The 22,906-nt window shown below is 40.8% G+C and overlaps 1 protein-coding gene across 6 annotated transcripts in view; it reads left to right on the top strand.

Moving 5' to 3' along the window:
- agrn (agrin) overlaps positions 1-22,906 on the top strand; it is a 272,520-nt gene that overhangs the window by 217,457 nt on the left and 32,157 nt on the right. For all 6 annotated transcript variants that reach the window (XM_079588149.1, XM_079588150.1, XM_079588148.1 and 3 more), the window contains 9 exons: positions 6,188-6,330; positions 6,471-6,576; positions 8,635-8,751; positions 10,069-10,233; positions 10,917-11,060; positions 12,432-12,556; positions 12,656-12,761; positions 18,289-18,639; positions 20,277-20,402. In XM_079588149.1, the coding sequence (XP_079444275.1) occupies positions 6,188-6,330; positions 6,471-6,576; positions 8,635-8,751; positions 10,069-10,233; positions 10,917-11,060; positions 12,432-12,556; positions 12,656-12,761; positions 18,289-18,639; positions 20,277-20,402 (1,383 nt within the window). The remainder of the gene's footprint in view (positions 1-6,187; positions 6,331-6,470; positions 6,577-8,634; positions 8,752-10,068; positions 10,234-10,916; positions 11,061-12,431; positions 12,557-12,655; positions 12,762-18,288; positions 18,640-20,276; positions 20,403-22,906) is intronic.

Genomic DNA, 22,906 nt, shown 5'->3' with positions numbered 1-22,906 from the left:
ATTTGTGTGATGGTTGGTATGATTTTGCGGTTGTGGGCATAGAATATAGTGTCAAAGGAAAACATTTTCTTAAAGGGGCCAAAGGGGCTGTTTATTTACACAGAAATGGTTTATTCATTTGTTTAGACCTGGCTTCAATACTCATGTTCATTAGTCATAAGAAAAAAAATGGCAGTGTTCTTTCACTCTTTTATTTGAGGTAATGAAAAATGACAGTGTTCCCTGCGTCTGGCCGTAGCAGTGAATTTATCACCTGTTTAATTTCACACTCTGCTAGTCTGAAGTCAGCCTCATTGTAGACACAGACAAAGCGATATGAGGGAGCCGAGCATCACCTTGGGGCCGCGGCCCGCTTTTAATTGAATATACGTTTACTAAATAGGATTATGCATTGGAAATAGCAACATAATAGCGTATAAAGCATCGGTACAGGCTCTGGATCACCCACAGGAAGAGAGTTTGGGAGAGGGCAAACAGGAGAGAGTGTGCAGTCATCCATTACACACAAGAATCTTCTCATAAAGAAACTTCTGCAGGCTGTCAGGATGCCCTATTGCTCTTTATGTTGGCAGCATCACAGTTACTCAAAGCCTACTGTCCAGGTCTTTCAGTAATGCCCATCTGCAGGGAGACAAATCACAAGTAAACAGAAAACAACCAACTAGTGCTGGGATTTATAGCTTAAAATATGAGCCATTGTAGCCAACTGAATTTATTCTACAATACAATAAATATATCTACATATGAATAAAATATTATAAATATCTTAATTCCTGGCCCCTTTTTTCACACTATTTCGCACAAATTGAACTCAAGAAAAATTATAGAATCTTTTTTCTTTATTTTTTTCCAAATCAAAAATAATAAGTGATAAACAGCTATATTTACCTACATATATTGAAAAATAAAACATTAATATGTGAGAGATTTGCATGAAAAATTAAATCGAATATTCATCAAAACAGTTTGAGCTCATTGACATAAATTCATCAAAATGACCAGTTCTACAGTATTGCCATTTTTAAACTGACGTTTAAATCTGAAGATACTCTGACTTAAAGGCATAGATCCCTAAAGTGTGTGTGTGTGTGTGTGTGTGTGTGTGTGTGTGTGTGTGTGTGTGTGTGTGTGTGTGTGTGTGTGTGTGTGTGTGTGTGTGTGTGTGTGTGTGTGTGTGTGTGTGTGTGTGTGTGTGTGTGTGTGTGTGTGTGTGTGTGTGTGTGTGTTACAAACCCATAGTTTGAGATACAGAGGTCAACAACATGTGATGAATGTGAATGTTGACTCTCGAGGGGAGAAAATGAAAAAAGAGACTGAGGGAGAGTGAGGTTGAGGAGGTGTGTGTGTGTGCGCCAAAGTGAAGTGTGACATTTAGAAGGTCTGTGTGTGTGTTTTCATGGGAGTTATGCATTCACAGTAAGGCATCCCAGCCACCTGCAACAAACTAGCAGTTAAGTCTGAAGGTCACTGTCCTCGCCACTCTCCTGTACATTTTTTTTCTCCCCATTCTCCCGTATCTCTCTCTCCTTTCCCCATCATCCATCTCCTCATCGGCCAGAAAAACCTTTCACCTCTTGAAGGCACCATCTGCTTTTTTTTCTACACAGAGTTATTCTGTGCCTGTTTACCCACTTTGCTTTCACTCTAGCTCTCTCTTTATTCCTTCAGCTCTCCGTCTTAATGGAAAACGCATGGCTAAATGGACCCCATAAGTACATGATTGAGTTAAAGAGACGGGAAAGAGCTTTGAGGACAGTTGATGTGTACATCTTGTTGTTCGCTAATTGAAAGGTTTGCATGCGGCGCGGGTGGCGGTGACATCAAAGGACTGAAACTAATTAGCACCTCCTCCCTCACTAGCATTTACTCACTCCACTAGGTTTATTTATTCACCTTTTTACGTTGCATTTTTTTCCCTGCTTTAACGCACAACAGAACCGGGAATGTAAATGCTTTCATCTAATGCTTAGCTTGCACAATTGGGCTTAGGTGGCCCAGAGAGCCTCGTATATGTAAATGATTGCCGCTGCTGCTCTGTGGTCAGGCTTATCAGAGTCAGAGTTTAGGAACCTTCATTTAAGCGTATTATTTACTGTATCGCTGATGAGGGGATGAGAGCGTGCGTCGAATCGGTAATGGGTCATTGCCGTGCTAAACTGCTTTGTGCTACTGTAAACGACTGGTATCAGGTCTGTTTCATACTGCACACGTAAGCAGCACATTTATTTACATGCTCAAATTACCGTGTATAGTATTCACACTGCGTGTGTAAGAAGCACAGTGCTGTGTATCAGAAATGCACCTGTGAAAATATTTTTTTTTTAGCTCTGAGTTTTTTTTACTGTTCTTGGCTTGAAAATTTGCTTTAAACCTATTTATGAAAAGTCTTTTATTACCAATAATGATGCAACATGATGCTGTTGTTTGATTTATAAAAATAAAAAAATCAGCAAGGATGCATTACATTGATTAAAAGTGACATTTTGATTTAAATAAATTATGTTGTCTTGAACTTTCTATCCACTCCACCAAAAATATGAACTCTTTCCTCGCCATTGACTGAATTTTCTGTAATTTATGAGACAACGCTTCCCCGTCATTGACGGAATTTTCCAAGTGGTACTCACTGACGACCAGCTCCTCCTCTCTGGAGCTCCTATGGGGTGGAGGGATGGAGTTGTGGGTAGGGTTGGGGTGTAGTTAGGGTGTGGTTGGATATTCTTGCTCCACCCATTAGGCCCAAATTACATTTGCTCCTCACTTGAGCTCTAGAGAAGAGGTGCTACACGTAAGCTCCACCCATTTGCTCTGCAGAGAGCAGCTTCTCGAATTTTCTGGCTTTCCGTGTTTTCAATGTTAAACAGTTGGAGGCGCTATAACACATCTTCTGATAGATTACTGAATCTTCTGATCAAACAAGCGATAGCATGATGCATAAGCAGAATCTCGGACTAATCAGAAATAACGCGATCATCAACATTAACCAGCATATAAATCAAAACCGGCTAATGTTTCTGAATGAAATGTCGACCCATGATGAGCTATAGGACTGTGAAGCTTAGGGGATGTTGATGGACTCGATCTACTACATCTATGTTTTGATAACCCTTCTGAATCTGATCCAGGCGTAGTCTTTGACAAAAATGCGATTTTCTCAGCTTTTTTGTGACTTACCCACATTCAAATGTTGATAATAAAAAAAAAATGCATGGAGCTAGAACAAAACGGGGTTTTTAGTTTTAAACCACAGTGTATGTTCTTTCTTTTGATATATTGCATGTTCAGATATTCATACAACCAAATATTCTGGGGGGCATGAAACTTTTGAGAAAATGATCAAAAATGCCGGCGCTGGCTGGCAACTTCTTTCAAAAATGCTGGCGTGGAACGAGTTGAGCACCAATTCAGCACATTAGAATGATTTCTGAAGGATCATGTGACACTGAAGACTAGAGTAATAATGCTGAAAATTCAGCTTTGTCATCACAGGGTTAAATTACATTTTAAAATATATTAAAATATATGGTAATATAATAACATTATTAAGTGTATTTGGTATAAGTATGTGTAATGTAAAACAGACCTTGTGCTTCCCCTCTGCTTCAGGCAACTTGTAACGGTTTCCACTGTTTGCTGTGCCATAATAATAGGCAATTGGTGGCAAAAAAAAAAAGAGTATGATTGTAATAATCATAGTCAAATGCTGCATTGTTTCCCTTTGGAGTCTCTTGGCTGATCTTAACAGGACTTTGCCCTAAGGCGTAAATTCAGCTCAGCTCACATTAAGCAAAATACCGAATCTCTTCATCACAGTGTCGGATCGCTAATGCTCTGAAGCAGAAACCTGATGTCTACACAGTGAGCGCGTTTGCTCTCTGTTTCACTGTGGCCAGGGTTTCAGGCTTGAGTGCTTTCATTGTTTCCAGGCTGAGGCTAATGAATTGAATGGCCTCCACGAGTATCGACCTTGCAAGGCTGTCAGTGTGGATTTTTGATAAGACGTATCAGTGCTGGCCAACCCCTAGCCTTAACTGTGACCAGCTCCATAATCCGTTTAAGGAGATGTTTTATGCTAAGTGGCATTTCCACCTATACACAATCGATTTTCCCATCAGGGTGCACGGGGTTGCCCTACCCAGCTTTGCATGTGAAGAAAAGAGCATGTTTTAACTCGCAATGGAGACGTGTGAAAGAGCGTCCACAAGCATCTGCTTTTTCCTCATTAATTAAATCGATGTACATGCGGAATTTATGTTTGCCTTATGCAAATGATATGCTGACTTTATGGCTTTGAAGCCAAATCAAAGACATCACATTATTGTACCAGACACTTGTTAAATAAAAATATATATTATTTACATCATATATTTGTATAAATATGTTTTAGACTACTTGACAAATACAACAACAAAAAAAGACCTCAAACAAGCAGCCGTGAAATGAAGCAAGTTTAACTAAAATACACTCTTTTATTAGAGCTGCTCTGCAAAAAAGAGGGGTGCTTTATATCGTCAGCTTTGTTTACTAATGATCTTTAATTCTAATTAAATAGGCTAGATAAGAGTGTGTTTAATGAGGCGACTCATCTGAAAAAAAAACCCTGACGATTTCCTCACAATAATCCCCAAAGTTTGGATCCTGGAGAGACTCGAGATTTACTCGTTGGGGTTTCATACAAAGAAACTAACCCTGAACTCGCACCGAGGCTAACTGCACCCAGTATAATGTAGTGTGATCACTGACGCCACGCATGATGGCCGCGAAACACCCGTTCACATTGATTTCCTGTGCTAGATAACAGATTGTCAGTTATTTCACTTCTAATCGAAATGTGAGGGACACTTCGCTGGTGGCACACTGGTGTCTCATTTAATTTATTTCGTTAGTTGCAGGGTAATTCCATAGCTGGTCATTATCTTGTACTTCCAGCAGTGCCTTTGCTTCAATCTTCACTCCAACGTGAAGTAAATCTCAATATTTGCTGCTCCAAATGAGCTGAATGTCTAAATACTTTGCCATGCACTGTCCATTAATTCTTGGCAGCCAAAGTTAAAACAAGATGCTTGAGTACCTGGGAATATTTTGTATTTTATTAGAAGACAATGTGCGGCATACTGATATGCAAATATGTGTTTGCATGAGGTCCCCAGTGTCTGCGTGTCTTATTTGTCTTTGCTCTATGCGACTTCTAAAGTACTTACCCGCTATTATGCTCAGATCCCAGGTATCTTGTGAGATTGCTTGTTTATCTCTCTGAAATCAGTGTTAGTGATTTTATTAGTTCTTGTATACAGTGTAAATTGAGGTTGTGTGAGTGTTGTTGCTCTTTGTGTGGACAAAGCTACATTTTGGGGAACTCGTGGTTCTTATGAGGAAAACAGCTGTGTATGGATGTTTGTAAGGAAGCACAATGTATCGATTCGGTACCATATCATTTACTTAAGATTACCTTTGCCATCATGTAACATCAATAGTTCATTTTTAAAAAGAAAAAGAAAACTACTTAAGGTCATTTTTAAAAAGACTATTAAAAAATTAATAAATTACATTGCAAAATTTAATCATTAGCAGGTCTGATAAATAATTAATAAAGTTATTTACGGGAGTGACAAACAAATATTATAACCAAACTCACACCAGTAAATTTTCAGGACTCACAACCGCATTCTTGGAAAACCCGCACTTTGTGAATTGAACCAGACTGGACAACTAGTTTTCTATCATGTCATACAGCGTGTCTGCCTTGTGTTGCGGGATTTAATTTGTGGTTTCGGTAACTTACTTTGACAGAGAAATGAGCTGTGTGTCATCTGAAGGGTTTAGATCAAATCACTGTTCTACACCGGAGCTGTTCCCGTCAATTTTGTGTTCTACTCACAACTCAAATGATCCGCTCTCCATCCAGGTATAAAAGCTCTTGACGGTTAATGGAGATTTGTACTAGTCACATCAAAAGTGATGACTTTTCAGTTTTATGGATCTCGCCATCTTTGATATTACTTTGGTCCCTGTCAACAAGGTTATAAGAGAATATGGGCTTGACTCCCGTTGCGCGGTCATACAGACAGTATTGTAGTAAGTTTCTGTTTGAACTGGACATTTCGAGACTCGCACCTGTAAATAAATGCAGTTGTCAATCTCAAAAATTGACAGTGTGACCGTAGCCTATATGTGTGTGTTCCAACAGACTGCGGATCAGGAGGTTCAGGCTCAGGATCTGAGACCTGCGAGCAGGATCGTTGTAAACGATATGGCGGATTGTGGGATGAAGACACGGAGGACGAGCGCTGCATATGTGAATACAACTGTCAAATTGTGCCTCGCATCTCGGTATGTCCATTCACAATTGACAAGCAATCGAAGAGAGTGCCACCCATACATTGCCCAAGCATTTGACTAGTTAAAACGTGTGCTAAATCTTGTTGAATCCATTAATCGTGCCACGTTAACCTCTCCGTGAACATTTGCAGGTGTGTGGCTCAGATGGGAACACGTACACCAGCGACTGTGAGCTGAAGAAATCCAGGTGCGAGAAGCAAATGGACCTGCTGCTCCAGAGTCAAGGCCCCTGCCCCCGTGAGAGACGACCTTTCTTTTCCTCTAATATTTATGTTTTCCTCAGGATCTGAAGAATAACACTCCAGGAACTCTGACAGGATGGTTGTTGTAGAGTCACTGCAGCAGAATCCAGCGTTTCTTTAAACTTAGGGGGCTTGTGTAGTCCAGACCTGAGCATCTAGCACTGAGAGAGGAAGAGCATGGCTCTGTGATCAGAGCGGTGTGAGATTCCCTCAGGTTTCAAGCAGAGCTTGACTCCACTTGCGCGCACACATGCACGTGCTTTTCTCTCTGCGCTCTCTCTGACTCGCTGCACCCTCATCCTTTATCTATGGTTTTCTCAAACTCAGGGTTTTCTGCTTCAGAGCCTCACAGGCCCTCTAGCCAGATCAGTCATGCTCCTTCAGTGGCCGTGGAAAATAAATCCTTGTGGAGAACTTTCAACCGGTGTGAGGAGCTTTTGGCATCTGCTTCCCATTGGCTGAGCTCAGATCAATGGAAATCTCATCGGGCCTTGCATTTGATATGCACGCTGCAGTCTCTCCTCCCCCATTTTCTGACCCGTGCCTTTGAGAGCTGAAGGGTCTCCAGAGCACCTTGCTGCTTTTTGCTAATTGGAAATTAGGTTTCGGTGACCTCTAGACAACCTTGCTCTGAGTCTCCTTGCAGTGAAGATCAGAGGATGCTTGGTTAATAGTGACGCTCAGAGGAAATAAAAGACTAAGTTGAGCTGAGCAATAAAGCTACAAAAATTGAATGTAAAATATTTATGCTTTTTGCTTTGTTCGATATATATTTCAATATTCATGTGCTTTATTTTTTTCTGAAGAACCACCATATATACAAACACAAACCATTGGATCATTTAGGATTCACGGAAATTAATCATCTGTTTTAACACTCTCATAGTTTTAAGTTCCGAGACAAGGATTTATCTAATCTAAACTAATTACATTGTTTAAATCACCATCAAAACCATGCAAATATATGACAGATATTCTCAATTTCAATATAATGTAGCGTAGTGATTTCAGTTTAGTGTGGAGAAACAAACCAAAATATTGGTTCTCACAGTTTGTTAATTCTAATAAAAAGAATAAGCTAGGCGGATCTGTCTTTTTTAGAAGTATCTTGTTGTTTCAGGAAGGATTGGGTTGTAGAACAAACCAGTGTAGAGGGAGGATGGTGAAGAATCGCAGTGAGACGAAAAGAAAGGATCAAATTAAAAGCACCTTTGTCATAATGGACTCAGTGTGGAGAGGAGAAGTTTAATGAGGTGTGGACAAAACCCATCTCTGAAGCCACAAAATGCTATGAACGGCACAGTGACACATCACTATTATACCCCAGGACATGTATGCTCACGCCGACGGCTTCCTGATTTACGACAGCCCAGTCCTCTACTTGAAACCACAAACCTGCCACCTCACAGCCATTCAGCTCAATGGCCCAGAGAAGAAGCGCTTGAAAAGAACAAATGTGGAGAGACTGAGAGAAAAAATGACAACACAGATAAGACAAATAGGCACCTGCCATCTGCCTCCGGCACAGTTAAACACCGCAACAAACTTCCCCCGTATATGTGAGCAGTGAACACTGGAATAGTGTAATTAGGTTAAAGCGAGAGTGGACTGACATCAGCGTGTCCTGATTTGCACTCCTGTGCATTTGCGTCCATAAATGCGGAGTCCATAAATCTTAGTTTGACACAGTACAGCGTAGGTGTAAACGGCACTATCTGAGACGAGAACAAATGGAGACAACAGGCCCCTGAGAATGTGTCAAATGTCACCCACCAGACATTCGACGAGATGTCTATTGTTTGTTTTCACAGCTGGTAATAGCATCATTTTTTCCTGATTTTGAATTGGTGTCAGGAATTGTAAATAGAATTGTTATCTGGCAGCCAGTTGCAGGCTCTTCCACCCCTGCTCCTTAAGCGATTCTTATTGTGTTGTACTAAATTGCATTTCAGCTTGGATTGTTTAGTTTAATTTGTCTTAAGAATGCTGTGGATCTCAATATGTCTCTCTCTCTCCCCCACCCACCCCTGTTTGCACTGTATCTTCTCTCTAGATATCATATCTGCTCCTCCAGAGCTCGTTTCCTCCCAGCACTGTAGCCAAACTGTTTACGGATGTTGTCAAGACAACAAGACCGCTGCCCTGGGTGTTGGACTGGCTGGGTGTCCTAGTATGTATAACTGTCATGAACCATTAACTAACTAGTTCAGTGGCCAAACAATAATAGGCAAAACAAATTGGGTTGTTGTTGTTTTTTGGAAAGAAATTAATTTGTTTATTCAGGTTGGATACATTAAACTGGTAAAAAAAAAATAGAGTAAAGATTTTTTTATATATATTTCAAAAGATTTCTATTTCAAATAAATGTAATTTTTCCTATTTATCAAAAATCCTGAAAAAATAGCATCCCAGTTTCCACAAAAATATGAAGCAACACAACAGTTTACAAAGAAATGTTTCTTTAGAAGCAAATCAGCATATTAACATAATTTCTGAAGGATCATGAAGACTAGAATAATTGCTCCTGAACATTCAGCTTTGCCATCACAGAAATAAAAATAACTTTTTAAAATATTTTACAATATAAAATTGTTAATTTAATTTGTAATAATATTTCACAATATTACTGTTTTTACTTTATTTTTATCAAATAAATAAAGCCTTGATGAGCATGATATACTTTTTTCAAAAGCATTAAACAAGTGTACTGATCAAAACAATTTGAACAGTAGTGTTTGTTGATGCATATCAATGTTATTTTTAATATTTAAATAAATGTGTTCATACTCATATTCATGTTCACGTATTCATATTAGTAGTGCCATTGAAAGTATGTCCAACATGCCTAGTGTTTGTAGAAGTCTGTAGTATCCTGACAAGACGCAATGTGAAAAACCATCAAGCGATGCAGCGTAGGAGTGAAATAAAGTTGGGAGAGGGCATGTTATAGGCTCATGAATATTAATTATATGATGTAACATTTGTCCAACAGTTGCTGCAGCAAAAGAGTGTGCATTGTAGCTATATTAGAAATTGAGTCTTATACACTGCCAATGCAACCGGTTGATCCTGACATTTTATATGGCAAGTTAGCAATTTTTTTCTTCATAGTATGGCCAATCAAAATGAAAGTCTTATAGGGATAAATTATAAGGATACGATTCTTAATAATAAAGATTCAAAAATAATTGTTTCTTCATCCAAAAAGTGAGTGGACAGACTTTCACTTTTAAGAGTTGGGAGGGCTTGGGATGCACCAATATTAGTTATTCTGCTCAATCCCAACCAATGACTTTCGTATTATGGCCAAAAACAGAATAATAGTCCTGCCCACAGTCTAATCCCGTTTGTCCAAAATCTCTCTTCCACTGTGTATTAAACATTTCATATGTTTGCGATTGTGTTGCATGCAATTTCTTTTTTCGCATCCTGTCTGTCTGTCAAGTTATAGATTGTGTACCTCTAAAAAGCACTTCTTCTTCTTTAGGTGTGTGTCAGTGCAATCATTACGGCTCATACGGAGGCACCTGTGACCCCTCCTCCGGCCAGTGCTCCTGTAAACCCGGCGTCGGGGGACTCAAGTGCGACCGCTGCGAGCCTGGATTCTGGAACTTCCGAGGCATCGTTACAGAAAACATGAGCGGCTGCACACGTAAGCGCCCCTCTCTTGTCCCGTTCCTGGAGATTTGCTTTCAGGGCATTTTCTGTTAAATGTGCTAAATGTTCCTTTCTAATCCAAAATCCGAAGTGACAACCTACTCGTTTAACGTGCGGTATCCTTCCGGCCTCAAATGCGCTTTCTGTCAAAACAAGCATTTCGAGTTAAGCCTCCTAGCCACCGCTGGTAATGGGAACCTTGTGAGAGTGCAACGTGGCTTGACCTATAAGTTCTGCCTACAGACCAATAACGCTCCGACGCACGTATATGTGTGTTTGTACAGCGCTACAAAGCCGAGGATAGAAAAACAAGGATGACTGAAACAGTTTGTGCTCTGTCCCAGGGGTCCTCGGAGCATTAGCACATTCTGTAGCCACGTTCGCTCTCACCCCAGGGTTTCTTGACCCTGCTTTGAACTCCACCAGACTGCGGTCATTGACACAGAGCGAGCGCTTTGCTGTAGCTGTGGGGTCACAGATTGGAGCAGCTTCAGATTGCCTGCATGCATTTGGTGGATGTGTGGATGTTTTTGTCAGAGTGAAATTGAAGAGAAAGAGACAAGGAATCTAATCAAAACTGTTCAAGCAGATAAGGCTGACAGCTTCCCTCTCTCTCTTTCTCTTTCTCTCTCTCTCTCTCTTTCTCTCTCTCTCTCTCTCTCTCTCTCTCTCTCTCAGCGTGTAACTGTGATGGAGTGGGCTCGGTTCGTGACGACTGTGAGCAGATGTCAGGGCTGTGCTCATGTAAGCCCGGAGTTAAGGGCATGAAATGCAACGTGTGCCCCGACGGCAGCAAGATGGGAGCCAACGGCTGTGACAAAGGTAACGCCGGGATTTTAATTAGCACAAACCTCAGATAATCTCTCCACGATTGCACTTCGGATGCAGCTAGGTTATGATTTTAGGAATTATAATTAGGTCTGTTTTTCACAATGTCGGGTACAAGTAGAAAGAACAAAAATGACGGCCCTGGTTAATTAATAGCCTAAAAGTGCTCTGACAAAAAAGGCTTTCTGTGTCATGTTGGAACCATGGCATTGTGGAAAGTTCTCAATGGGACGTGGGTTCGAATGAGGTACCATCTGAGGTATTAACAAAATATCTGTGCCAAAATGATTATCGTACTAAATTGGTGCTTTATTATTATTATATATATTCGTCTAATATATATACTGTACATTGGATGATTACATGCCTAGTTTCTCGTATTTTTTTCACATTTAGATTACCTTTATCATGATAATACAATATGTAGCTAATCAAATATTTATCAAAACCATAATATTTAGCGAATCAGAAAATAAACATCCATTTCAAAATATGACACAATATTATTTTATAGAATTAGCATATTGAGCATTTATTGGTTAATGGTCATAACATTAAATAATTGTATTTTAATACCTTATTTCTAGATCTAATAGTATATAATAAGATATCTATTTTAGTAGTTATTTTAGTATCTACAGCTGAGGCTACACTATCACATACAATAAAAGTAAAAAAGTTTAATTTCCAAATAATGCTCCACCTAATACTAAATATTCTGAATCATTAGCAGATGACTGTAAAACTATATGTTTTCATTTGTCCTACATTCGACTATATGCTATAATCAGATTAAATCGTTGGAAAGTTGAAGTCGGTTCAAAGTTGAATCTTCAAATGCGCAGCAGGGGTGACAGTGAAATGCTATCCTGATGTGACCCCCTGTGTTGGCTTGGTGAGTAATTTGGAGTCACTGTCAGCTATTGACAGGAAGTGAAGAGCTTAATGAACTCCACAATCCCAAGCATAGCCGTGCTCATGCAGTGTTCCTGCCAGATAAAAGCTGCCACATGAAAGTGCAGAAGAGGAATCCAGTCAATGCTGCAGGCCAGGCAGTGCAGCCCAGCGCTCTGATGTCAGAGTAAAGAGTAGACTTCTGTGGCAGGGAAGGTCCCAGCTCTGCTACTGATGCAAGTCCGTCTTTCTGATGAATGTCTGCGGTGGAGGTCGTAGGGTTCATATCAGAAGTGGATTAACAAGAAGCCCACACTGAAATGTCCAGCATATACAGTATTGTGTTTTAGGATGCTGGACTGCTTAAAGACCCCAGTTTGGTTTTTGTACCCTTAAAAGTTCAAAAGATCCCTTTTTGTTTTAGTATTAAATATAGGTTATGTGTTAACCAGAGGCCCAACTATTCCACAGGACCTCAGGCACCCAAGTCCTGTGATGAGCTTGTGTGCCACTTTGGGGCATCATGTGTGGAGGTGAACGGACAGGCTCACTGTGAGTGCCCATCGCCAGATTGTGACGAGAAGAATAAGACCAAGGTGAGGTGGCATAGGTCACAGATCCACCTTAAACTCTACAACTACTCTAATGATGAAGACTTCTTCCCTAATAATGGACATGGACATGTTTGTGGACAGGTATGTGGTTCTGATGGAGTCACCTATGCAGACCGGTGCCAGCTGAGGACCATTGCATGCCGACAAGATAAGGAGATCACTGTGCAGCATTTAGGCCAGTGCAAAGGTGAGATTAGCCTCTTGTACTCAATTTTGTTGTCTATTTTTTTGCATTATTGCATAAAGACGTCAAAGAAAGTATGAATGATAAATTAAGAAGGTCAATGGCTCACAAAGTCAGTTAAAAACCTCATGATTCCTTTTACTTAGAAACAAATAATTTTTTTAATCATTGTCATGGTCTATTTTCCAGTAGAATATACAAATATCCATAAACCAAGACAAATACTTAACAGAAAAAAAGTTTAAAAAACAATATAATAAAATTCACAAAATATTCTCTGAAAAAAGACATATTACACAATATTGCTTTAAAGTCTTGTTTTAAGGATGTTTAGATGTTTTAACTGGAAATAAAGAGAACAATTCTGATTAAGGAAATGAAGTTTTGCAGGGTTTGTCGGGGAAAACTGCCTGGCCCATAGGTAGGAAGGGGGTCACTAAGTCTGCAGGTGTGTGTGGGGTGGGTATGGGGGGTTTAATGTGGATGGTGGATGTTCAAGGGGACAGGAAAGCTGCCTGACAGATGCTCCCCTGCAGATAGAGCCGTGCTGCTTGGCTTCAGGCTGGAGTCTTTGAATCCCCTGGAACTGGGCGACATTTGAGCTGTTTGATTTGCATCACCCCTGTGTGGATTAGGGGGAGTTAACTGCACAGTCTGAGCGAAGCACCTGCAATCCGGCTGCTGATGCTGCTGGGACGCCCGCTTTGGGTAGAGCAAGCTGTGTAAAGAGTAAGGCATCTCTCCCATTCTCTCTTAAATCGTTGATCGGTTGCTCTGTACATCCGTGGGCAAATGGGACCTGGTAGAAGGCCAAGGTTAAGACTTTCATGTCGGCTGTATGTAAGAAGCACTATGCCAGCTCACGTCAGAAGGCGTTCCTCCGTAGAGAGCTGCTCTGAGATGGGCATGGCTCATGGTGGACACTGCCAGCTGCCGATTCTTGGATCAGGGCCAATGGCAGGTGCCAGACATTTTCAACAGCAGCCCATGCAGCCACTCTGTCAGACCTGTTAATGCCACATAAGAGATTCAGTGTCATTGTCAACTGCTGCAGCTTGATCTAACAAGACTATATGTTCCATTGTTTTCCATAGCTATAACCAGGTCCATATGGATTCTCTGTCAACTCATTCAAAATTTCAGAACATCGTTCACTACTTGCCTTCAACATAAAATCATTTTCAACTCCATTTACTTTTGTAATGCGCATTGTTGTTATTGTGATTAATTCATTAGAGCATGTTATTTCAGAGGGGGAAAAATATCCTTTATTATTTTTAATCAAAATTTGAAATTACTCTACCTCTGAAATGTTCTTCCTTTTCTGCTATTGTCACTAAGGTTATTTGGTAATATTCTCCAAATAGCTATAGCTATTTTGTTTAGTCATTGTTTTAGAAAAATTCTGGCATGTAACACTCATTTGTCACTAGTTATAGATGAATAAATCAGCCAAGCTAATTCATATTTGGCCATTTTGATGAGGCAGTATAAGGCGAAATGTTTTACTGATTTACTATAATTTGAATTGTATTATTTTTAATAAAAATAAACATTTTACAACAGCTTACACATTTTACAAATTCAAAGTTTACAAATCTATGCACTTATTTGCATTGTCATTTGAATGTGAATTTTTGCAAGTTTATAGGCTAATTATAACAAATGAGTACATCATTTTTTATCATTATTATATTCATTAAAAAACATATCGGTCAACCTCAAATTTTCACCATCTAATCAGTTCTTGTTCAACAGCAATTGAGGTTCACTGTAGATTATGCTTTCAGCTCACATTTGGCAGATTAAATCTGGGCCTGGTTATGACACAACGCACAATAAACTGATGTTTAGAGATCACGATTAAACCATGATCCCTGTTGTCATTAACCAGAGCACCTCTCTGTCTTGCTCTGTTTTTTGGCGTTACCTGCCTGTACGACAAGAATCCAGCTGCTATTCTGTGTATTTAGGGATCTGGGAGGAAGTAAAGAGCGGGCTTAGGTTGGATCTTCACCAGCCTAGGGCGGAACTGGCAACAGCAGCACTATTTAATAATTTCTGCTCCGACTTGTGGGGTAAAACAGGCCCAGGCTGCACACTGCTCGGCAGCCCTGAGCTGGAGGGGTTAGATCACAAGCTCATTTCACGTGTGACTGGATGTGAATTAGCCGAAAGCCTGCCTTTCTCTCTATATTTCTCCCCTTGATCTCTTGACGCTCACCCATCATCAACTCTTCTTGATGACAAACGGTGCTATGAATCGCCACATGGAGTGAGTTACTCCTAATGTTGCCATAGCAGGCAGCAGATGAGGCAATCAGTGGCACATCTTGGTACATGACGCAGGGTGTTCAGGGTCTGGAATGGCTGAGAAACTTTTGGCCCATCAAGAGTCCATGTCTTGGCAGTTCCCTGTGCTCACATATGGTGTCATCACCTGTACACTTGCTGCAAATTGGCAGCCTACACATTAGCATATGGGACGTGCGGCTCTCGGCGGAGATGTTAGTTTTGGTTATCGTTTTTGTTCTAAACAACATTTTCCGGGTTCAAACCCAGTTTATCTTCGTGTCATGCCACAGAAATTAATTTCAAACCATCCCTCAGTGTGTAAAAATAAACTTAAAATGGAAATCCATTGGGGCAAGGCTTTACAACAAGACTGACATTAAAATACACAGTTTCGAAGGTCTGCTGAGATAAAAGTGCTTACTAACCTTGTCTGGGTAAAGTTACATCCAATTTTTCAACTTTTCTCATTACCATGTAAAGGCAGTAAACCCTGCAAGGTACTATTTACATAGTGAAAAATCCTCCCACAGTCTTTAACCTGGAGTTTATTCGCCTGCTACAACAGTAGTACCACTGCTATAAGGATGTTTAAACTCACATTTTGTATGTAAGAATTTATCTGTTTTAATAAAAAGATGGCATGAGCATTAGTGTAAATTACTGTGATTTACCCTGATTTTATATTTTGTATTGGTTGGCCCCACCCCTCGTTAAATCTCATTGGTCAGAAAATCTGCTCTACAAACAGCATTTTAACAATGTATTGATTGGTCGTTGTGTTGTGTCGCGTGATATTTCTGCTGCCAGTGTGGACAGACTTGAGGCTGGAATCATAGTCAGGTTATACACAAGAGTTATACTTGTTTTTACTAACTGAAGGATGAGTCTAAATTATATACTGTGGTATTTGATGGCATTATATACATTGTTGATAGAGCTTAACTTGTTTCACCTCTACCCCTTTCATTTCTTAGTTTCTCTGCCTTTCTCTTTCTCTATTCTCTCTTTGCCTCTTTCAATTTCCGCCCAAAACACACGTTGTATGAAAAGACAGAAAGTCATCTTAATGACAGCCTTTCAAGAGTAAGTATACGGGTATGCCAACTGAAGATGACAATGATTTTTGCGTCTCCTAATTGTTCACCCTGCCTCTCTGAAAACCAAACGGAGCGTTAAACTTGATTAAGGCGAGCTGACTGCTCCCGTTGGCAGTTGCTCTCTTTCAGCGTACGTATTTGTGTCACAAAACCCAAAGCTGGGGCGGGCGACTCAAATCCCACACCCCTGATCTCTCTGAGCTAACGCTACGCTGAGCTCCTGAATGACAGGTGCAGCCGAGTCGAAATAAGAAAACGGATGCCGTGACAAACGCCGATAGCATCGGTGCTCTCCCGCACAAAGCTAGTGTATCTACACACTCGCTCCCTCTCGCCCAGGCTGTGACAGCCGGTCTGATAGAACTAGTATTTCTGTAAGGTATCGTATTTCACACCTCGTCAGCTACTCGCTGTTCAAATGTGAGATGATTAGCATGTAATTAAGAGGCTGTGCTAGCGTGTTATCAGGTTCCCGACCAAGCGCGGTTAGCCTGTACACGGGGGATCCGTTAAAGTTGAGCACAAAGCCACGGATGATTGGGCGCGTGGATCCCTCGGTCCCTATTGTGGCGAAATCTGTCTCGATTCGTCCACACCACAGTTATTATTGTCTTCGCAATCTTTAAATATGCATCTTTGATGAAGGCTCTTGCATTGGTAATGTCTTTAAGTTTGAGCTCAGCTGCTGCAGTGGAGAGATTTGCGAGCGTGTTGACAAGGCTGCAATGGTTGGACCGTCGACGGATGCCTTCATGAAGTGAGGGCTTCCTTTGAAGCTGCAGCTAAACCCTGCTTTTCTGCCCTATTTATATCAATCATTCATCACTAGAGGCTCTGGCTGTCTGTGATTAAAGCCTCCCTACAGGAGGGCAACATCTGAATATGTATATATAATTCATATCTACAGGCACTCTCTCACACGCACAAGCACACTCTCTCGCAGATCAACCGTATTCTGCAGTCTCAAACCCAGTAGTATATAAACACTTCTGGTCAAGAGTCTGTGTAATGATCGGTTTGAGCTGGCAGAAAACCTAGTTTTTAAAAACCTCAAAGAATCACATCAAAAAGATGCAGTGCAGCAACCCGGTTCTTTTACATGTGCAGTTCATTAGTTTTGTGGGTAATTTAAAGGGCTAGTGCACCCAAAAATTAAGGTTCTCTAAGGTTTGAAGAATATCATGGCCATATAATAGTTTGTGTGTAGAAACTTAATTACCCTAATGTTGTTGCAAAACTGTATGACTTTCTTTCTTCTGTGGAACATAAAGGAAGATAGTTTGAGCAATGTCTCGGTGATAAAACCTACGTTTCCACAGATCATTTTTACAGGGTTGGAACAACATACGGGTGAGTAAATGATGACAGAGTTTTAGTTGTGGGTGAACTATCTCTTTATAGTCATTATTCACTGAAAATCTTGACACTCTAGCTCTCCTCATTAGTTTATGATAGTAGAATAAATCTTTTTTTTTTTGTCAGATATTTTCTATAATTTGGTTGATTCAATTTACAGAACCGTTCTGAATTTTTCATTTGTGACTTATCCAGATTTTACTGACTAGGAATATATTAGTAATTTAGACTATTTGATGGTGCTTTTGTGCCATTTTTGAAGCTTAAAAGCTGTAGTCATTGTAATTGCATGGAAAAGAGCAACAAGGATGTTAATTCAAAATCTCTCCTTTTTGTTCTACAAAAGAAAAAAAGTAATCCAGGTTTGGAACAACATGAGGTGCGAGTAAATGACAAAATGTTCATTTTTGGGTGAAATAATCCTTTAAGGCTAAGCCCTTGTTGTCTGACTACAAAAGAGACCCCTTGCAGGTGTTCAGGTGTTGGGGTGTAATGAAGCTTAAGTGATATGATTGAATCATGATGCTTTTTGTAGGCAGGAGTGGGTTTATTCCTGGTGTTTCCATGCATCTGATTTTGATATGAATCTGTGAGACATACAAAGCATTGCTCCGGAAAAGGATCCCCTGCTGAGACCATGCTGAACCTTTTTTTTTGTTGTTGTTTTAATGGCAAAGAGGAATGGGTGGGAGGGTGTAGGTAGAATTAAAAGGTGAGAAAGAAGGCTTACAGAAACATTTCCATCTATGCTTACCCATCATTCCATTCCTGCTTTCTCCCAGAATCCATTGAGCTGACGGCCAAACCCACCCCCTTCCCAACCACCCACCGCACCACCCCTCCCTCCGCTCACGTCAAGATCACCAAACAGCGCCATGGCCACACCACCACCACCATTCTTAAGGAACTGGACCGCTTCGTAGTGGAGGCACAGCCTCCACCGAGGGTGGTTGAGGCAGAAAATTTCTTCAGCTCTTTCACCACCCACCGCCCCACCACACCCTACAAACCACCCCGCACCTCATCCCCACCCGAGGACTCCAGCCCTTACTTTGAGGAGTCGGGCAGTGGAGAGCCCAGTGGGGACGACGAGATGGTGAGCGGAATGGAGGAGAGCGGAGAAGAGCCACTTGGTAATGCATTCACCATAATCTTTCAGTCATAAGAGGTTTAGGTATAATTGTCAAGAACTGATGACAAGAGATGATGAAATTCTCCTTTGTATGGACTGACCTTGTGTGTGAGATGACCTCTTCTCGAATTGTAATGGCATATCAATTTAACATTGCCCATTATCTCAGCGCCCATTATTTGAGAGGTTTTGACACCTGACATCCAACTGCTAAGTGAGCAATTTCATTTGGAATCACTTCGGTGAATAATTCACCAAAATGTCTGGCTTCAGTTTTTAACGTGCACTAACCTTATAAGTAAGCCTCTTCTAAAGGTAATTTGGGCTGCAGTCGATGCAATGCCTGTTCCTTTCTCTCTAAACTGTCTCTAAACTGTTTTTCGTGCATAGTCTGTATTGGTCAGAAATAGAACTAAAGCACATAGACTCTACATTTAAAGACCCCAAGAACTCAGATTGTACGTTGGCGGCCCAACACATTACAAAGGTATGATGTTAACACAGTCAAAAACTCAAATAATCCTTAGCTGCATTAGCAAGTAGCTAGAGCTAGGGGAAGTTGTAATTCTAAAGAGCATTTTTAGACCAACATTTGTAAACACCCGTTTAGAAGTCATCGTTTTTATCCCGTTTCTAAATGTGGATCTGTTCATTTGGTCAACAATTCAGCACACTAGCATAGACAACTAACAGTCATGGGCTCCAAAAGCCACTAAACTTCAATTTTGTTCTCCAGTAGAGTCGCTTTTAATTATAGTGTCTTGGTTGACACATAAGTGACAAATTCTTCAATCCCTTCTCTTGATTTTGTGCCCTTCACCACCATAGTACATAAAGTAGACCAGCTATTTTTATTCAGTTAATGCTAGCTCTACACACACACTGTTTAACTGCCTGAACTAGTATAAGAGAGAGCAGCAGGGCCTCAGATTTATTCTCTTGTCACTGCTGGACCGGAGCGCACTTTGACGCAGGACACATGAAGTCTGTCTGACATCGGAGTGGGAGGCATCTCTTGAGACTTTCTGATGACTTTCTGCCTCCCAGTGAACCAATAGCCTGTAAGGCTGAAGCAGTGTGGTGGCCAGCGTGCATCTCGGGGGCAGCGGCTCATAAATTTGCCTACAGATGCAATGAAAAGACATCCAGGGATGCTTTCCAGCTCCATGCCAAAAGTCATTTTCCACCACTCACTATCTCGTTCACACGCTGCCTCTCTCATACTCACAGAGCCCTTGAACATCTGACAGCTTTATGGCTTGTTTGGCAAGCAGGAGATATTAACCCTCAGTCCTAATCTTCAGTATATATACTTGTAGGTGTGAGGATGGCTCCATAGCCAAGACAATTTTAACAAGCTATTGTTAGTGTCTGCATAATGAGCATCTAAAAAGTAGGAATACATCAAGAAAGATATAAAAGTCATTTTTGCACCTACTCACAGATTGTTTACTGCAAATCAAAGAGTCAACCATAGAGCCGTCTGCCTCTGTAATTATTTACACCATCATTTTCCTTCTCCACAACTTGACATGTTAATTGTTTTTGCAATCAAACAAACATAGAGATATCAATTTAAACTAGTACAATCAAATTCTAGAAATCCTGCTTGTGTGACGTCTTCATCTCTCTCTTCAGGTTCAACAGTAGCAACTACCACTCTTCCCACAGCAGAGGAGCGATCCTCCTGTGACAACACACCTTTCGGCTGCTGTCCCGATGGGAAGACAGCTTCCATCAGCTCTGAGGGCACAAACTGCCCCTGTAAGTTCCCGTCAATCACCCTCTACCAAGTGTCGCATGTGTTAGTTTTTTAAATGTGTCACCATCTCTATGACTAAGCCGCCAACAGCAATATTCTTTTAATTCTGAAAGACTGAGAGGATGGTGAGGAGGAGGAGATGGTAATGACAGGGGAAACTACATTTTTTGAGCATATATTATCTCAGACGTTTCATATGGATGTTGATGTTGTGTGCCCAGGGTCCAAAGTTAGCACTTACCATGCTCCAAATGCAAGTAAAAATTGTCCGTTACTCACCAGGAATTGATAAATTACATGGTTGAAATTCAATTGTTTGTATATATGAAGGATCAGCCATTAAAAAAAAATAACTTTGGAAGTTAATATTAAAAGGTTTCTACTTTAATATATTTTAAAATGTAATTCATTCCTATTATGGCAAAGCTGTCACATGATCCTTCAGAAATGATTGTGATATGCTATTATTATTATCAATGTTGAAAACAGTTGTGCTGCTTTATTCTTTGATGAATATAAACTTCAAAAGAACAGCTTTTATTTGAAATAGAAATATTTTGTAAAATGTAAACGTCATTTCTGATCAATTTAATGTGTCCTAACTGAATAAAAGTATTATTTACTTTCTTAGGAAAAAATCATTCTAAGCCCAAACTTTTAAACAGTAGTGTATATACGGTAAACAGTTAATTTTGGACCCTGATTATGCCAGACACAAGGGAAGCAGGTTCTGTGTCTGTAGCCGTAGCTGTAGCAAATGGATAAACCAATTCTACAAAATGTATTCTGACTGGCATCAGACCAGATGCGTCAATATACCAGCAAACCTTTTTTTCGCACCAGCCCCATCTGTTTTATAAGAGCAGAAATTACACACAATAGAGACTAATCAATACACGACAGGCAGCCAGAAGCAGGCAGATGTTTTGTGTTCTCTGTATGGGAACACTAGGTCAAGTGCTCACGTCTCTTCTCATATCCGTCAGCTGGGTCTCGTAACTCCCCACCGTTTATTGGCGATGTGTCACAGCGGCCAGGAGCGAGGGCACTAATGTCCATTGCGCTCCGTCTCTGCTGTCAGCTCGAGCTCTCCCCATGTCTCTCAAGCACTAAGTGAAGGAGAACTCCCCCTCATATCAAGGTGTTTCACTGAAAGCTGAGAACAGCAAACAGTGCAGTCTACTCCCTGCAGCCTGAACGCGATGTTGGAGAGGTTTGCTTCCCGATGTTATGAGGGGAATAACGCCTCCCTAGTGACAACCTACCTGTTTAACTAAGTTATGATTGATTACATCATGTTGAAATAAATCAATCTAGTTTTCCAGTACTTAAATTATACTCAATTATTTTTCTACTGGAATCATGCTAATGTTATAGTTCTCTGTGGTCCTGTATGGAGCAATTCCAAGCCTATGATTTAAACTAGGGGCCTCTACCCCATCCCTCTGCATAAAAGTTCAAATGTTAGTTAAGAATGAATTTGCATATCCAGTGTAAATTAAAATTATATAGCTCATTGTACAATAGTAAGCCATCTGGATGCTTTGTAACCAAAGATAAGGACACGTGCTAGACATGATGAGTACATGCTAGAAATGATGGACCATAGCCATATTGTGGTGGGGAATTTAGGACTTTAATTTAAATCCACATCTAAAGCCTGATTTCTCCACATGTCTTTACGCTCCGTGGGAAATTCCTGTCCTCAGATGTTTCCGATTTAGAATCCGATGGCAGTTTCCCTCCATCTCTCTTCACATTCAAATCTCCCCCATTTGCTCCTTTTTGAAAGTCCCATCAGATACGAAGTGATGTGTGTCTGTGCAAAAAGACCCTTATCATGCCGTTTTAACCAGCTTCTGTCAGTCACCCGTTCCTGGGATTAGAAGACAATTACGGCTATCTTTCACGATAATCATACAAGTGCTTATCCCGATCCCAGCCAAGCTGGAGCCTGGCCGGCATGATTGATTTGGGCAATTTGTTCAGCTGATTACATGCTGCACAGAACCCAGCACCATGCCCGCTCCCTGCTCTCCTTCAGTCGTTTATTCATTATTTATTTCCCTCCGTCATGTAAAACCGGGCCTCTGATCCTCTCTCACTCTTTCCGCTTATTAATGTCAATGAGAAAGGTCAGCAATAACCTTAAAGGAATGTTTAATGATGACCCCGACCCCAGTCGGGGCTTATGAAAGTGTATTTTAACCTAATATGTGTGATATATTGTGCCATGTATGTAAGTGCTTCTGTCTAACCGATCTCTCTCCACTCAGTCCTCCATGCCAGCTTTTGGGAAGAGTCTCGGTCTGGTAAACTCCAGTCCATCCTCCCTTCTAAGCCCTTCTCCCTGTACCTGTCGTCCATACTCTCACATACTTTTCTATACATCCACCTCCACTGCAAACAAACCTCTCTTTCCCCACTCGATGAACCCCACGACTAACCCCACAAAGGCTCCATCACTAACTTACAGACTGGCATTGCACCAACCACAAGTGTGTGT

Source organism: Phoxinus phoxinus, assembly GCF_949152265.1.
Source record: "Phoxinus phoxinus genome assembly, chromosome: 18".
Lineage (NCBI taxonomy): Eukaryota > Metazoa > Chordata > Actinopteri > Cypriniformes > Leuciscidae > Phoxinus > Phoxinus phoxinus.
Note: the sequence above shows the minus strand (reverse complement) of the source record. Positions and strands in the feature narration are given on the sequence as shown.